This window comes from Geotrypetes seraphini, chromosome 2 (genome assembly GCF_902459505.1).
Source record: "Geotrypetes seraphini chromosome 2, aGeoSer1.1, whole genome shotgun sequence".
Taxonomy (NCBI): domain Eukaryota; kingdom Metazoa; phylum Chordata; class Amphibia; order Gymnophiona; family Dermophiidae; genus Geotrypetes; species Geotrypetes seraphini.
The window spans coordinates 238,361,827-238,379,005 of NC_047085.1; the positions used below are offsets into that span (position 1 = coordinate 238,361,827).

The following is a 17,179-nucleotide window of genomic DNA, read 5'->3' on the forward strand; positions in this document are numbered from 1 at the left end:
TAATGACCTACAAGTATATTCGCTCCGCATCTCCTTAGTATCTCTCCTCTCTCCCCATGCTTCCCCCTAGGCACTCGTCGGGTGGGTGTCTCTTGTTTGTGCCCTTCTCCTCTACGGCCAGCTCCAGACTCCATCCTTTCTACTTTGCTGCACCGTATACCGTCCCTCTGGAACAAACTACCTGACTCAGTGCATTAGGCTCTGTCTATGGCAGTATTCAGATCTGGAATTAAAGCCCACTTCTTAGAAGCTGCTTTTCATTCCAAACTCCAACCCACCTGTTAAGTACCAATATCTGTCTCATCATTCTCTCTGTAATTTTCCCATCTGAGCACTTTGTATAGATGCACCTTCTTGTCCAGTTTGTCTTGACTAGATTGTAAGCTCTTTTAAGAAAAGACTGTCTCTCTATGTTTTGATGTACAGTACCGCATATATCTAGTAGCACTATAGAAATGATAAACAGCAGAACTAGTAGTAGTAAAATAAAATATAAATTAAACAAATTGAAAAGTAACATTCAAGAATTAAAACAATCATACAAAAAGTTCACTCTTCTGAGTTACCAACATCAAGAGGATTTAAAAGACCTTAAGTCTACTATGCAGTATATCACAAAGCAAGAGGGTGAAAATATATATCTTGCCATGGACGAAGAATGGATTGCAATCTTGTCTGCAGGGCCAGCCCAACCACTAGGTATCTACCCGGGGTGGTACCAAAACAACAGACTGTGTCTACAGAAGATTAACTAACCAGGGAAATTAAGACATGGGAAGAAACCTCTGCTTTCCCTGGATCAGTAAAATGGAATGTTGCTACTCTTTGGGTTTTGGCCAGGTACTAGTGACCTGGATTGGCAACCATGAGAACTGGCTACTGGGTTTGATGGACCACTGGTCTGACCCAGTAAGGCTATTCGTATGAGTCTAACACACTGACTGCCACATCATTACCATCTTGAAGGGGGAAGGGAGGGAGGAGAGCACAGAAAGAAGGTAAGATATTGGAAAATACGAGACATAGGAGGCAGGGAGGGCCTCAGTTGGCCCTTGGTGGTGGTAAGGGGGTGAGGTGCAAGGCTAAAGGCTCACCTTGGGTGCCCAATACCCTTGGACCAGACCTGTCTCTCATGCACTTCAATGTTCTGAAAACAAGCACCAAATAGGGCAAATCATGTATATAGATACAGTGATGTAGCAAGGAAGGGAGGCGCCTAGGGTGGTGGTGGCCGGCATTGCTGCACCACATGTCCCCGCCACTGTTCCCTCCCCACCCCACGTGCATCTTGAAATGCTCACCAGCGTGAGCAGCATCTTCCACCTCCTGCTTGTGCCACCCTCGGTTCCATTCTGATGTCATGTCCTGGTCCTGCAACCAGGACGTGGCGTCTGAAGGGAGCCGAGGCGCAAGCAGGAGTTGGAAGGTGCTGCTTGCACTGGCAAACATTTCAAGAGTCCGCAGGGGGGATGGAGAGAAGGAGAGGTGCCAGTGCCCCTGCCAAGGTGATTCCCGACGCATTCCGCCCCCCGCCCCACCTTACTACTCCAGTGTATAACTATAAAGAACTTTATTACCTTTTCAATGAGATCCAGACATTCGCCATTATCAATCCAGTCAATGTCTTCCCACACTAGGCCCTCTCTGAAACAAGAGAACAAGTTAGGATACGTTTTACACTTATTGTCCACTTTTCTTGGACTGCAGATCAGCTTAATGTGGTTTATTGCTATAATTGTGTTATGATTGATGTATTAGTGCAGCAAAATAAAATCATAATTCATCAAATAAAGTACATTACATACATTTAAATAATTCTGGATACCTAACCTAGAACGATCCCATGCTCACTAGATATGGACAAAGCTATACTATATTTCAAATTTGTTATCAATCTCAGACTAATATGAAATCAAACCAAACCAATACCCCATCAAACTGCCTACAATCAACTCAACCATGAATTGGCGATTCCAGTTCCAGGTCCCCCCCAGCCTATATGTTTTTGGTAAATGAAAATTCCCTTGGAGAAAGGGGGAAGGAAAGTAATATGGCTGACACACTGTCAGTATACTCTGAATTTTACTTTTGTTGGTGCTTAATTTAAAATGATAGGTTAGAAGACATCCTTGTTCTATTAATTTTAGTCAATTTTCTAGCCCTGCCTCCCAAAAGAGCCCAGAATGTTGCCTTATTATCTTCCCTAAAGCATGGAGACACTGTACCCCCCAATGCACGGTGAGCATCTATTGCAGGTTTAGGAGAGGGAACTTCCCCCCCACCTCAGAAGCATAGACAACCCTCTAATTTTAGGGGTGCCTAGGGAGGATGGCTTGGGGGGGCATCCATTCAATTCTTCCCTCCTGCTCTCCCCCCATGCTAAACATATCTTGATTGGTGGGGATACTACGACCCCCACCAGCCAAATAAAAACAGAGTCCAAGCAACTTTTTTATTTAATGACGCTTTTAATGAATAACTTTTCTGCTTTTTATTTTACATCCCTTAACAGTCAGGCTTTTATGAATAATGAATAATTTTCCTTTTTTTATTTTACATCCCTACTTTATGTTTTTTTCCCAATATATGTTTTTTTCACCAATTGAAAATATGTAACTTTTCCCCCCTTTCCTCCCTTTTTCATGTTTGTTTTTAATGTATTATTTAATTTAATTAATTAACAAATATGTGTTTTTTGGTTTTTACTTTTATAATGTTTTACTAATATGACTGAATGTTCTTTTATAATCTGTTTTTAAATGTACATCGCTTAGAATGTTTTAAATAGGCGATCCATCAAAAATAAAGTGAACTTGAACTTGAACTTGAACTTGAACTACTCACTTCCTCACACTGCTTCCTTAATGCAGAAGTCAATGGTATGCCTTCAGCTGCTGACATTAGGATTTCTTGTGCATGCACCATGCTGGACTTCTGCACTAAGGAAGTAGTGAGAGGAAGAGGGTAGAAATTTGGGCACTGTATTTAATTGGCTGGCAGGGCTTTGTATCCCTGCCAGCTAGATAAAGGAGTGCTGAAGCTCTCGAGGTGAGTGTGAGCCCAAGCCCCCAAATGGCTATGCTACTGCCTCCCACTAGGAAGATATGGAGAACTCACATAGCCCCAATTAAAGAACTCCACCTTCATTTACAGTTCAGATTACTGGGTCATGTTGTAGTGAATCGTTTTAGTCATTTCAGCCAAGGGTTTTCCTAGATATAGTAGAATCTCAGTTAACCGGGTCTCAGTTAACCGGCACTCTCACCCAACCGTCAAAAAAATCACCAATGATAAAAAAAATGTCCCCCGAAGCACCAACGGTCTTGAGCCGCAAACCTCCCTCCTTTCTTCAAGCCCCAAAGAACTACAGCAGTCCTGAGCCACACACCCAACCTCCCTCCCAACTCAAAGCACCAATGCAGCAGTGTCCTGAGCTACAAATCCCCCCTCCCTTCCTCAAGCCCAAAAGAAGCTAAGAGATGAACCCCCCTCCCTGCCGCCCCGAAGCACCAACGTGGCAGTGGTTCTGAGCTGCAAAAGCCCTCCTCCCTCCCTCAAACTCCTTAGTGGCAGAAGCAGGTGGTGGTCCCAAGCCGCAAACCCCCTCGCTCCTTTCCTTACCTGAAGCGCAGCCAGTTATCAGGAGGCAGCCTCAAAACAAGCTGTGTCACTTCCGACACAGAGGAAAGGCCCTGCTGGGGCTGGCCACGAGCAGCCTGTTTTGAGGCTGCCTCCTGCTGACCAACTGCACTTCGGGTAAGGAAGAGAGAAAGGGATAGAGCAAGGGGGTTTGCAGCTCGGGACCACCGCCTGCTTCTACCATTAAGGGGCTTGAGGGAGGAGGGCTTTGTGGCTGGTGCTTTGAAACGGGAGGTGGGGGAGGGGGGGGGGAGACTGTGTTAGTCAAGGTTTCTAACACACTCTCAGTTATCTGGAAAAACAGTTATCTAGTATCCACCGATCCCCGTGGGTGCCGGATAGCTGATTCTGTGTTTAAGTTCCCACTGGGATCTTTAGTATGGCACTGAAACAGGGAAAGTGCCAGTTAATTCAGTTTTCTTTTTAATTTTTGGGGCAAGTCTCCTGGATTTCTTATTGAACTCTGTTTAATGAGTATACAGATGCACTGAATTTTTCTTTTATCTACTACTTTATGCTTCAAGCTGTGCTTGATGTTAAATTTTGGAGTAAAAGAAAAAAAAAAAAAAATAATAAAAAAAAAATTTCCCCATCAGGCTGCGTTCCCTGAGTCAGAGACAGATAGATAAGACACTCCCTTTGCCCCTTGTGTGAAGCTTACTTGCTATACTCCAGCTGCTCCAGAGAAAAAATGTGCTTGTTGAAGTATTCCTGCAGTTTTTCATTTGCATAGTTGATACTGAATTGCTCAAACCTGTTAGCCTGTGAAGTTGAAACATATACACAATTTCTGAAATCAATCTGTGCATAGCAGACAGTGCACCCGCTACCCCAGCCTCTCCAGAGAATGTCACCTGTAAGAAGCAATCCCAAAAAAGTAGTCATTAGGGATCTGTTACCTCAAAGTTTTCGAATCCAAATATATCCAGGATGCCGATGGACTTGAAGTCTTCCTTGCCTTTGATTCTGCAGTTTATTTTCTTAATAATCCATGCAAAGCACTGGGAGTAAAGTGCCATAGCCACTGAATCTCTGCTATCCACTGCCTACAGGAAAGAGACACAGAAAACATGTACAAACATTCCAGAAAGTGAAAAAACACTTGGACATAAGCAGCTCTGTCCATGCACACACACATACCGAAGTTGATGGCAGATGAAGTCCACTCTGCCACATATATGAATAAAATCTATTTTCTAGTAAGTTCTTACGTTTCCCCCATCAAAATTGCTGCAATAGTTAGAAAATGCTAAAAACTAAAAAGAGGTTGAGAAGCCTTGTGTAACATTTTTTTTTTTTTTTCATTTTTTATTTATCATTTTATATATAGATACATATACATTGCTTGTATAAGAAAATAAAGAGAGAACTTCCACATATTTTTTAAAGGAAAAATATATCTGGATACTGTCCATTTCATAATTAAACAAAATTTCGCTCTTAAGTTAGTCCACATTCTGGGTTCTGGAGGAGAAACAATTCACATTTGTGAGAGATATATAATGAATTAATTCAATAAACCATATTTGTAGAGTACATATTCTTCTTACATTACTATGGGATTGATCCTACATTCCCTTCAGAGATATTTGAAGTTGTTATTCCCTTTCCTTCGAGAAAAAATTGTAATTGTGAGGGTTCAAAGAATATGTATGAATGTTGATCCAAAAGGATCTTACATTTACAAGGGTATCTCAATTGGTATTTAGCCCCCAACTGTATTACAAACTGTCTCAGGTCAAGGAACCTCTTCCGTCTGGTCTGAATTGCTTTTGAGACATCTGGAAACATACTGATCTTACTGTCCAAAAAGGTCACTTCTTTCAACTTGAAAAACAGTCTAAGAAGTGCCTCTTTGTCTTGTTGAAAAACAAACGCCACCATAAGCATAGTACGACAGATTACTTCATCCACTGAAGTTTCAAGGACTTCTGTTAAATTCAAAGGTTTAGGAGGTTCAGAAGAAACTTCTGGACCTGAAATTTTCTGTTTTGATGGTGGCAAATAATATATTCTATGTAAAGGAGGTAGTCCGGCTTCAGGATATTTAAATATTTCTTTCAAGAATTTATAAAACATTTCCTTAGGAGGTGTTGTTAACACCTTTGGGAAATTAAGAATTCTTAAATTCAGCATTTTCATATAATTTTCAAAGTTTTCCATTTTCCTAGTGTAGAGTAGTCTATCCTGCAGTATAACAGTCTGAGAAGCTTGTAAACTTTGAATTTTCTGATCCAAATTTTTAACCTTCCCTTCCTGATCCTTCAATTCCTCCTGTAATTTGTCCAATCTGCTTTCTTGAAGAGTCACCTGAGGAAGGGTTCCTGCACATAATTTGTACAAAGAGTCTAACACAGTCCAAATAGACTCTAAAGTTATTTCAGCAGGTCTTACCAATGGAAGGACTGTTGAAGCTTGTCCTTCACTTGCTGAAATATCAGCCACCTCCTCCGATATAGTTGTTCCTGCCGAGAGCACTTGAGGGTTAGGCAAGTCCTCCAGCTCCATCGGCAACGCCATCCGTCCCTGTGGAACCGCCTCTATTCCCCAGTCTCGCGGCTGCAGAGGAGATGGAGGTCCCGTGGGGCTGAGCGAGACTTCGCTCCCGAGAGCCGAAATCTCTCTCCGATTCGGCTCAGCCGGCACGCCCTGGGGCGAAGATGTGAAGAAGCGAGTTATTTCCTCCTGCCTCGTTGAGGCAGATCCCGTCTGCTGGGCTGAAGCAGCTGCTCTGCCTCGTCTTTTCGGCATGTCAGCAACGGAATAAACCCGATAAAAGGTAGGAAATTTGTATTTCGCAGGAGAGCGCAACTCAGCGTCCTCTCTACAACGCGGCCATCTTGTTTCGCCTTGTGTAACATTTCAACATATAGACTACACACATATAAATGGCAATATTGTGTGTGGAACTGCAGAAATGCGTGAAAATTCAGAGCGAGCGTATTTTAGGGATAGTCAGGGCAGTCCAAATCTATATACTATATATTTAAATTTTTCTCTCCAGCATTTACACCTGCTAGGAGATATACCTGTTATTTCCCAGACTATGAAGACCAGGGTCTTCACCATTCATAGGAGCCAGGTATGTGGGTACCTGAACACTCCCCTCCCCCCTCAATATTTGAGCAAACTCATTTCCTTTGGGTTCAGCACCACCAATCATTTTGAAAAGGTGGCTCTTATGTCACATTAGTGACTGAGAGGTGACATATGCCACCGAGGTGAGCACAACCACCATTTTTTAAATACAAAAAAAGCACTAATTTCATTCAGCTCCATAATTAAGTTTCTCTTGTATGTATGGTTAACAGTGCTCACATGTGTAAAGCCAGCCCCACATGATGATGCTCTAACCGTTTTTTTGTTTGTTTGTTTGTTTTTTAAATGAAACAGCTGTTGCCACTGGATGTGAGGTAAACTACAGGTGTATTTATCAGCATCCTTATACCCATTTTACAAAAGGCTCCATGTTCAACAGAGAATAAGGAGCAGTCAAGGAACCGGGTATTTCCTGACTTGAAATTATATACTATATACATTTTTTTCCATATCTTTAGATTTTAGATTCCTGATGAAGGCTTGATAAATAAAATACAATCCATATTGAGTCATATTGAAGAATAACAAAGAATAGTAACGACTGGTCTTATATCTTTTGTCTTGTTTTCCTCACTGCGTTTGTTTTTTTTGTTTGTTTGTTTTTTTAACTGAGGTTGGTTCTTTTGTGATATTTTCCTATTTCCTGACTTGGACATCCTGGCCCTTCATCAGATGTCCAATGTAAAACGGGGCTTAAGATGTACAACACAGAATACCAGGCCCTACTAAGTCCAGCACTCCACCATGCCTTATCAAAGCACACACTCATGTCTCACTGCATTTCTTCATCTTCTCTGATATTATGATCCATAAAATGTATCGCAATAAAGTAGGTGCCCTTACAGCATAATTATTGTGTTTTAACAGAAGGGACACGGAAAACATACTGGAAGCAAGAGGCCTCCACTTGTGAAAATTGTTCTAAGTGGAATCAACGGGCAACTCTTAGGCAAGGAAAGAATTTCTTTCATTCATCGGACTCCAGGAGTTGTGCATTCTGTTTAACAACAGCACGACACAGATCTCTGTTGGCCTAGTGCAGGGGTAGGCAATTCCGGTCCTCGAGAGCCGGAGCCAGGTCAGGTTTTCAGGATATCCACAATAAATATGCATGAGATAGATTTGCATCTCAAGGAGGCAGTGCATTCAAATCCATCTCATACATATTCATGGTGGAGATCCCGAAAACCTGATCTGGCTCCGGCTCTCGAGGACCGGAATTGCCTACCCCTGGCCTAGTTAGACACTGCAGTTTGTTTCTTGCTGAGAAACTTATGACATATCAAGCAGCATCAGGCTTCTCTATGTAATTCTCTCCCCATATTTTCTTCACTGAGATGAGTTAAAATTCAATCATGTTCTTCCAAGGGTCGATTCTCCTCTTTAAGGACTGTGAAAGAGAGTTCAGACAGTCACTTGTTAAATAAGTAAAGCTTTGGAGCCAGTAGGGCAGGGGTGTCCAATGTTAGTCCTCGAGAGCTGCAATCCAGTCGGGTTTTCAGGATTTCCCCAATGAATATGCATGAGATCTATGTGCATGCATTGCTTTCAATGCATATTCATTGGGGAAATCCTGAAAACCCGACTGGATTACGGCCCTCAAGGACCGACATTGGACACCCCTGCAGTAGGGTTACCAGATGGACTTGGTCATAAGAACAACATTTCTGATTTTGCCGCCACCCCACAAATGAATTCCTTTGCAGTTTGACAACCTGAAGTAGAGTCACAAGTCCCTCCATGCATGGAGATCAACTCAGAATCAGCCTGTTCTTATGACCTGAAGTACCTTTGCTACTAGCATCAGAACAGCAGGAAAGAATGCAGGGCTGCTAACTGGTCCAGGCCACCGAGGAATGCTTCCCTTCCTGGTTGTTTTTGGGTTTTTTTTAACCTATATCCTTTCTGCACCAAGGTAATTGTAACTAGAGAATGACATGAGGACAAATTTTAGTATAACAGCACTGCAAGTCTCGAAAATATATCAAGAGGCGGTTATCAAAAAAGCCAGCACCAGCCTGAAGCCTCCCTGCAGAAACTGGGTCACCTAGCAGCTCTAAGAATGGGTTAGGTTCAAACAATTTTTATTGATGCAAACACAGCAAATACAACACCAGCGCAAATAATAATGCATTATATACAATAAAAGAGTAACATCAACCAAACTCCCTTCCCTTCCTTCTCTACATAGGGCAAGAGAGATTAATGAGGGTGGAAAGGTACTCCAAAGCTCTGTACTCTTATGAACCCCAAAAAATGTCACACCACCCCTTCCCCAACCTGAACCACTTATCCTATCTTTGACTAATTGCCAGAACCTTCAATACACCCCATTTCCCCTCCTCAACCCCCCCCATGATACTCTCCACCCCGCCCCACCAGTACTCACCATTACTCTCCCAACCCAACTAACTAACAAATTAGGACACCCATCTTAAAATCGCACTGCGACCCTTAGGATGCAAGACTTGCAGATAAGACTGCCATATATTCAAAAACAACATCTTTCGTTTCTAGACCCTCCGGCATCTCGCGCCTCCCAAATGACCAACTGATGCAATTGATTCCACCAATGCCAATATGCTGGAGGGTCCAGAACCGTCCAGCACTGAAGAATACATTTCCTGGCCAGTAAACTCATCTTCCTACACAAAGCTCGATGCCCCCTAGGTAAATGGCCAAAAGCCTCTGGTAAATCCAAGACAAAGTAGTCCAGGGTACTGTGTAAGACTCTCCCAATTAACCCTGACATATAAAAGATTATACGCCTCCAGAAGCTCTGAATAATGGGGCAGGACTAAAAGGCATGTCCCAAAGTATGACCCCCCCCCCCCCCCCCCCCCGTTCCACATTTATGACATAGTGGTGTAGGAAGACCTCCACTATAAAACATCTGTGTATGAGTGTAATAAGCATGTAAGGTCACCCTATAATACGTTTCACGCAACCAAGCACACGGGGTCACCCCAGGCGTCGCCCTCAAAGTACGGGCTAAATCCCAATGTCCCAGATTAATCTGCAATTCCTTTTCCCATTTACCCTTGATGTTCTGGTAGTCCCTGGCAGGTTGTAAATCTTGCAAACTAGCATAAATGCTAGAGACCGTAAGAGACGTTCCCTCCTCTCGAGCAAATAACTCCAGCAGCCAGGCCCCCAAGTGCAAACTCAATTGTGCTCTTTCAAGGGATCTCACATAGTGTTTTACTTGATGACATGCAAACTGCGCTTCCCAGGTCTCCCCCACCTTAGCTAGTAAATCTGCACATGCCAACAGCTCCCCATCATCTCCCAAAATATGTTCTAAACTTGTAACTCCTTTCACTCTCCAGGACAGATATTCTCTTGATTCCTTTCCTGGAGGAAAGGCCGGGTTTCCCCGCAAGAGCAAGAGATTAGTGACCGTCAGGTCTCCTCCCAAGGCATGCACAAGCCAACACCAAGCCGCTTGCAATGCGCTAAATAATACACTGGATCTGATAGAAGGGGGCAGCGCCCTTCAAGAACTATGCAGTAATGCAAACACATCATAGGGAGCAAAAAAAACTCAGGTTCCATCAGAAGAGGGGTATAATTGATAGTCATATTCTAAGAATGGGTTAATGGTTAATTATCTGGCTGAAAAAAAAGTAATTTTCTTCAGCACATCACTGATAATGCCAGATGAGTGGAAGAGGCTGGGGAGTGGATGACTTCCTGGAAGCGAAGGGGATAACAGGGTACAGATAGAGGTTTACCTTACAGGACATTGAGCGAATAGGGTATGGACATTTTAGGTTAGGTAGGGAACACTTTCAGGTCATGGACCTGGAGGGCTGCCGCGGGAGCGGACTGCCAGGCACGATGGACCCCTGGTCTGACCCGGCAGAGGCAATGCTTATGTTCTTATGAGTGTTGGGCACAGTGGTTAGAGCTACCACCTCAGCACCCTGAGGTTGTGGGTTCAAATCCCATGCTGCTCCTTGTGACCCTGGGCAAGTCACTTAATCCAAAAAACCTTTGTACAGGAAAGAGAAAAAAAACTAATCAATTTCTAAATCCAATAACTCTCTCAAAATCGTTTCAAAGACTTATCATGAACACAAATTCACTGAACACTTTTTGCATCAATGATATGGTTATAACTTGTTGCAAGGACTGACGGGATGCAGTGACATTCTAACTAAATCAAAAACTACCCTACTTGCAGCTAAGTAGCTTCATTCATCTACAGTTCTTACTTTAAGTTTAAGTTTGAGCGATTTTGCGGGTAGGAGGGGGATCAAGAGCCGGTGAAGAATTATTCCCTTTCCAGTGCGGTTGAAACAATTAGCAACGCACAGGGATCTGAGGTTCTCCCATTAATACAATTTGCAATATACAAGTCATAACCATATCATTGATGAAAAGTGTTCAGTGAATTTGTGTTCATGATAAGTCTTTGAAAAGATTTTGAGAGTTATTGGATTTAGAAACAAGTCACTCAATCTCTCTTTGCCTCAGGTACATCAGATACAGTGTGAGCCCATGTTTGAGTACCTGAATGTAAACCACTTCGGCTATAATGGTAAAATAAATTTTACCATTTACCATTAATAATAATTTTGGGGAAATACAGCTACTTGTATTGCATAAAGATAACCAAATATTTCTTTAATCACACATCAATGAAGTTAGCATGGCTACTGTCCCTGAAAAAAACATAAAAGCACATTGATACACAAAAACAACAACAAAAAACCCCAACATACAAATATAAACAAAGATCAAAATGATCTCAACTGCTAATCATCCACTTAAAAAATATATATATAAATCTCTCCAAGCATTTCCTATCGTATTTAAGCCTATCGTATTTAACCCTTGCCCGTGGAGTTCCAAGCCGGGTTAAGTACCAGATTAAAATCCCCGCCAACCACCAAATGCCCAACCTTTACCGATAGAATTTTGGACAAAATAGTGTCAAAAAATTGGCCCTGTTTAGAGTTAGGTGCATACAAATGGGGTTTCACATTTATTGTACACTTTTTTACTGCTTTTCTGGTTGTGCCATTTTGTTGTATGCCAGGGCGCAGTGTTTAAATCAAGATACAAAAAAAAAAAAAATAAAAAAAAAATGTATATATATTTATAAGTGATTGCAACACAGAGCATTTTGAGCATGCCACAATAGATGCTTAATTAATTAGGTGTGGATGCACTTGCATTATGAAATAGAAGCTGAGCTTTTCATTTCAGAAAACAGCTGTTCCAAATTCAGACACTGTGAATAGCAGCGAGACTACGCCGACACATATTGAAGAGAAAATTGCAATTGCTTTGCCTCCATTGCTTTCTCAGTGGAGACAGACTAATGCGTACAAACTCACAAATACTATCCTGCTTACTGCCCAGCTGTTTGTATACATGCATGACCTCTGTTCATTTCCCAGACATGTGCTGGGATGCCCGCTGCTCCATCCTTACCTGCTCTATATTGAGAGGTGTTGAAATCTCTTCTCCCCTGAGTATCATTGATCTGTGAGTCAGCACCTCAGTCAGCTGCGTTGAGTCCAGCCCAAGCAACTCTGATGACCTTCCCAGAGCTAGGAATAATTTAAAAAAAAAGTGTTAAAGAAGACCGGCAAACTCTGGAAGATAAAACATTTGGAGGGGTATTTTCAATATGATGTCCAAATCTGAGTTTGACTTAATAATATTGGCTTTCTTACTAATATATACAAATAAACTTGGGCAACTCACTCATAAATCATCAATCCTTCTGTTCACCCAAGTGCACACAAAATATGCTCATAAAGTCTTCAGCATTTAATTACCAGGACCTTAGCTCCACCACTCACCGCCTATTTTTTTTTTTTAAAGCAGATTGATTTACGTGATTATTTATTCATTGGTCATGGAATTATTTTAATAATATTTATGCTATGTTATTTATACTTTTTTTTAATAAACTCTATTTTTAACTTTCCCACACAATTTTGTCATGAGTTTTATAGTTCTGAAGAATCAGCTGCACTTATCTTAAAGCTGTTCTATTGCGCGGTCAGCCTCCCCAGTCCATACAATAGAACAGCCTCTCGTGCCTCCCATGCACAATAGACGTGTCTCTCGCGCAAATCCTCCCTCAAGCCCCCAAGGGGACGAGGAGAGGTGCTGGTGCAGGTTGACTACCTACAGGACGTGTGTCTTGTGGCGAGAGGCGCCTCCTTTAGGCAGACAGCTGGTGTCAGGGCCTTTTCTTCTCTTTGTGCCTTTTCCCTTCAAGCATCCCCCCCCCCACTGGCGGCTCAGGGCCCAATCTGGAGGGCCTTTGCATATGCACAGACATAGATGTGATGATGTCATACATGCAAGTGATGTCATTGTGTCAACATCCGCATACTTCCAGATGCCCTCAAGCCACGGCCACCATGTTTAATGCAAAACACTGAGTAAGAAGCAATAGAAACAGAGAAAAATAAAGGCCGATAAAGACCATACGGCTTGTTTAGTCTGCCTAACCATGCCATCTACTATTCTCTCCTCTTCCATAGAGATCCAACATACTTGTCCCAAGCTTTCTTGAATTCAGAATCAGATACAATTTTGTCTCCACCACTTCCACAGGGAGGCTGTTCAAAACATTCTGAAGTTACTTCTAAGTCTATCCCCTTATGCTCTCTCACCTTTCACCTTATGCCCTCTCATTCCAGAGCTTCATTTCAAATGAAGGAGACTCACCTCATGCACATTCATGCCATGTAGGTGTTTAAACACCTCTATCATATCTCCCCTTTCCTCCAAAGTATACATATTCAGATCTTTAAGTCTATCCCCATTTGCCTTATGACGAATACCACTGACCATTTTCCTCTAGAGACCAACTTCATCCGGTTTATATCTTTTTGAAGGTGCAGTCTTCAGAACTATACACAATATTCTAAGCGAGGTCCCACCAGAGTCTTATACAGGGGCATCAATACCTCCTTTTTCTTGCTGGCCATACTTCTCCCTATACACCTAAGCAGCCTTCCAGCTTTTGCCTTCTCAACCTGTTTGGCCACCTTAAGATCATCACATACAATCAATCCTCTTTGTGATTGTATGCCCCATTCCTCTTTGTGATTTCCTAAAGGAATAGTGTAATGTCTCTCTTAGCACAGATGTGATGTTTAGGAGTATTTTTTTATGCACTTTCTTTTTCTGTATCAAGAGTATGCTTGAATCTTTATATTTATAAATACAGTATTATATTGAAAGTTGAAAAGAAAAGAAGAGAGGCTAATGTCAAGACTTTATGCTGCCAACATTTGCCCTTATTACATGGATAGTACGTATCAGGGGGGTGTAGATAGATCTTTGGCCTTATTCCATCTATTAAGGGCTGGAAACCTCTGGAGTGGAGGGGAGTGTGTGGAGGGGGTTAGAACTACAGCCTCAGCACCTGAGGCTGTGGAGGTTCAAATCCCTCGCTGCTCCTTGTGACCCTGGGTAAGTCATTTAATCCCCTCATTGCCCCAGGTACACTAGATAGAGTTTGAGCCCACTGGGACAGATAGGGAAATATAATAAAGTACCTGAATGTAAACCACTTAGAATATAAATGGTATTTTTTCTGAAGTTTCCTTGCAAATGTTTGGTGACTTTTCAAAGTATAGATTATATTTTGGGGGATCCAGCTCAGTTAATACAATTTCTTGATCATAAATAATGAGGGATAATATATTTTATTGGTTGAGATAGCTATTTTCAAATTGAGGAGCCTGATTTGAAGAAGATGCTTATATAGAAAGAAGATGTTTTCTTCCTTTAATTTTCCTTTGAAAAGATTTGTTGTTTTTTTTTTTCCAAATTTTTATTCATTTTCAAAATTACATAAAGTGTAAGTACATATTCAATCAGATAATCAATGCAAATTTCACTTACATTCTATCTTTGGTTAATTACATAACTTCTTACCCCAGCCCCTCCCATCCCTCCCTACCACATAACTAATAATCATATAAATACACATCAATACCACAATCCCCACCCTATCCTTTTAAACTGATATATTTAAGGGAAACTTATCCAGTTACTCTGTACAATATCTTGTCAATGGTTTCCACACATCCTGAAACTTCTTAAAATATCCTCTTTGCAATGCAATGAATCTTTCCATTTTATAGATGTGACATAAAGAATTTCTGTTATTAAATAGTGCACCTCTTCTTTTAATGAGGGCTAGATGGAATTTCTACTTTTGTAATGATAATAATGTAAAATGATTGTTATATTTCCATATCCTGTTATGTTTCTTTGTAAACATTATCTGAAATTAAAAAAAACAAAGAATATAAATGGTATATAAATAATTAAAAAAAATAAATAAATAAAAATATGTCCATTTGAATATAGGCCCATATATATATATATATATATATAAAACAGGGAGTTTTCACCTGTTTTGGAAGAGATTTGTGCACCACCAGCAGTGACAAACTCAATGTTTCCCAGCTGCAAAATTCCAGAGAGCACCCTGAGTACTTCGCGGACCTCTTCACTGCTGAACTGCATCACCTTCATAGCGTTCTGAAAGGAAATCACAAAACCTTGAATCTCACAGAAAGAACCCATCCACTCTCCTAGATAAGCTCTGAACACATTTTCAGCATTCACAGCCTTTTCCAAGTTCAAGTACAGGATGTGCACTTAGGCTTCCACAGTGGATGTCACGATTGATGCAACTGTCCGAGTCTTGTCACATCTGAGTAAGTGGAGCCGACGTTTCAGCCATTATTGCTGTGGCACATCCTGAAGAAAGCTAGAGCATGATGGCTGAAACGGGGAAAGCATACCCTGGACAGTTAGAGTAATGTTCAAGGCCACAGCAAAGAAGATCTAAATTTGACTGCACAAATCTTAATATGATCAGATTTTGTTAGATATTCAGCTAGGTGACTAGGAAAGTTTCTGCACTTAGCTGGCCAAACATTGAAAAAAAAATGCATTTTGCACTGATGCCATTTATTTGAATTAATAAGCATATTATTCAAAAAGTACAAGAACATGGACAATTACAGGGATGGTCACAAGCTTCAGCTAAAGCAGTGGTTCCCAAACCTGTCCTGGAGGACCCCCAGGCCAGTCGGGTTTTCAAGATAGCCCTAATGAATATGCATGACAGAGATTTGTATAAAAAGGAGATGCCAGGAATGCAGATCTGCTCCATGCATATTCATTAGGGCTATCTTGAAAACCCGACTGGCCTGGGGTTTGGGAACCACTGAGCTAAAGCATGTTCAGCCTGGAACAGCTGTCCTCTTGTTGACCTAACACCCCCAGAACATAATAGTCCTTTAGGATAACCGGCCAATTGGGTATTCAAAATATCCACAATGAATATGATGAAACTGGTATGCACGCTGGTCACCTCCATTATATGCAAATCTGCCTCATGCATATTCATTGTGGATATCCTGTAAAACCAGTGGACAGGTTTGAGAACTACTGGACAAGACAGAAGACTCCTCACCGTTTGGAAACCTCCCATTTCACTGTCAGAAGAGTATCCCCAATCCAAACCATCAATCTCTCTATTACCACATTCACAAGGCAAAGTTCTTTCTGCTCCCCCATAGTTCATTCACCAGACATAACAAACAAAACTGGCAGCAGAACCATCATGTACTTGGCTGTCGTTTCCAGTTAGAAATGCCCTCTAATATGAACATACACATTTGCATATGATAAAGCAGAACATGGCTGACAAACAATACCCTAGAAGATCATTATGCAAAGCTCAGTCGACTGACCTGTACTTCCTGGAAGGTTTCCTTGTCATTGATTGTCTGATCCATAGTGCATCCAGATTGAGCCAAGTAGTGGTAACTCTCCGGTTGAGATAAATAGAATGCCTCTACAAAAAGAGGAAGGAAAGAACACAAATGAGAGACTAGTTTTAGTTTAGGGAAAAGGAGGGACACCTTTTAATAGTGGCATTGAGTGTGAATGGGTATGATCTGTGCTTGGAATCCTTGTGGGCTTTTACAGCTTTCAGTCCACATAGCTAATTGTGGTGGTCAACTAGTCTTGAAAGATAATCCTTCTTTTTTTAATGTTTCAAACAGTTTTTATTGTGTTGATATCAATCAATAACCACAAGCATGTTCATAACACAATGAATTGGGTACTGGTTCATGTAAGCAAATGTTCCCAAATAATAATGCAAAAATAGAACCCTAAATGGAGGAGGTACACAAACAAGCTAACAAATAAAGAACCTCCCTCACCCCAAGAAGTCTACAAAGATTAGGGGAAAGAGATGAAGTCCAACTCCAAATTAAGTAAGAAATAATAGGAGTAATCTGTAATTTAAGAGTATTAAACGGACAAGCCCTCAGTCACACAGCAACCTCTGGAATCTCCAGGGAAAAGCTGTCGCGGGTTTACACCCAGAAAGGTGTTAACTGCGAAACATCCCCGGGCTTGCTCCGGATAATATTTC

The 17,179-nt window shown here is 41.5% G+C and overlaps 1 protein-coding gene across 1 annotated transcript in view; it reads right to left on the reverse strand.

The window, feature by feature from the left end:
* Positions 1-17,179, reverse strand: part of MYO10 (myosin X) — a 522,066-nt gene that overhangs the window by 188,021 nt on the left and 316,866 nt on the right. The window contains exons 9-14 of the mRNA XM_033935250.1: positions 16,488-16,591; positions 15,135-15,264; positions 12,181-12,299; positions 4,539-4,685; positions 4,301-4,401; positions 1,578-1,644 (exon numbers count right to left, since the gene is read on the reverse strand). Coding sequence (XP_033791141.1) covers positions 1,578-1,644; positions 4,301-4,401; positions 4,539-4,685; positions 12,181-12,299; positions 15,135-15,264; positions 16,488-16,591 — 668 coding nt within the window. The remainder of the gene's footprint in view (positions 1-1,577; positions 1,645-4,300; positions 4,402-4,538; positions 4,686-12,180; positions 12,300-15,134; positions 15,265-16,487; positions 16,592-17,179) is intronic.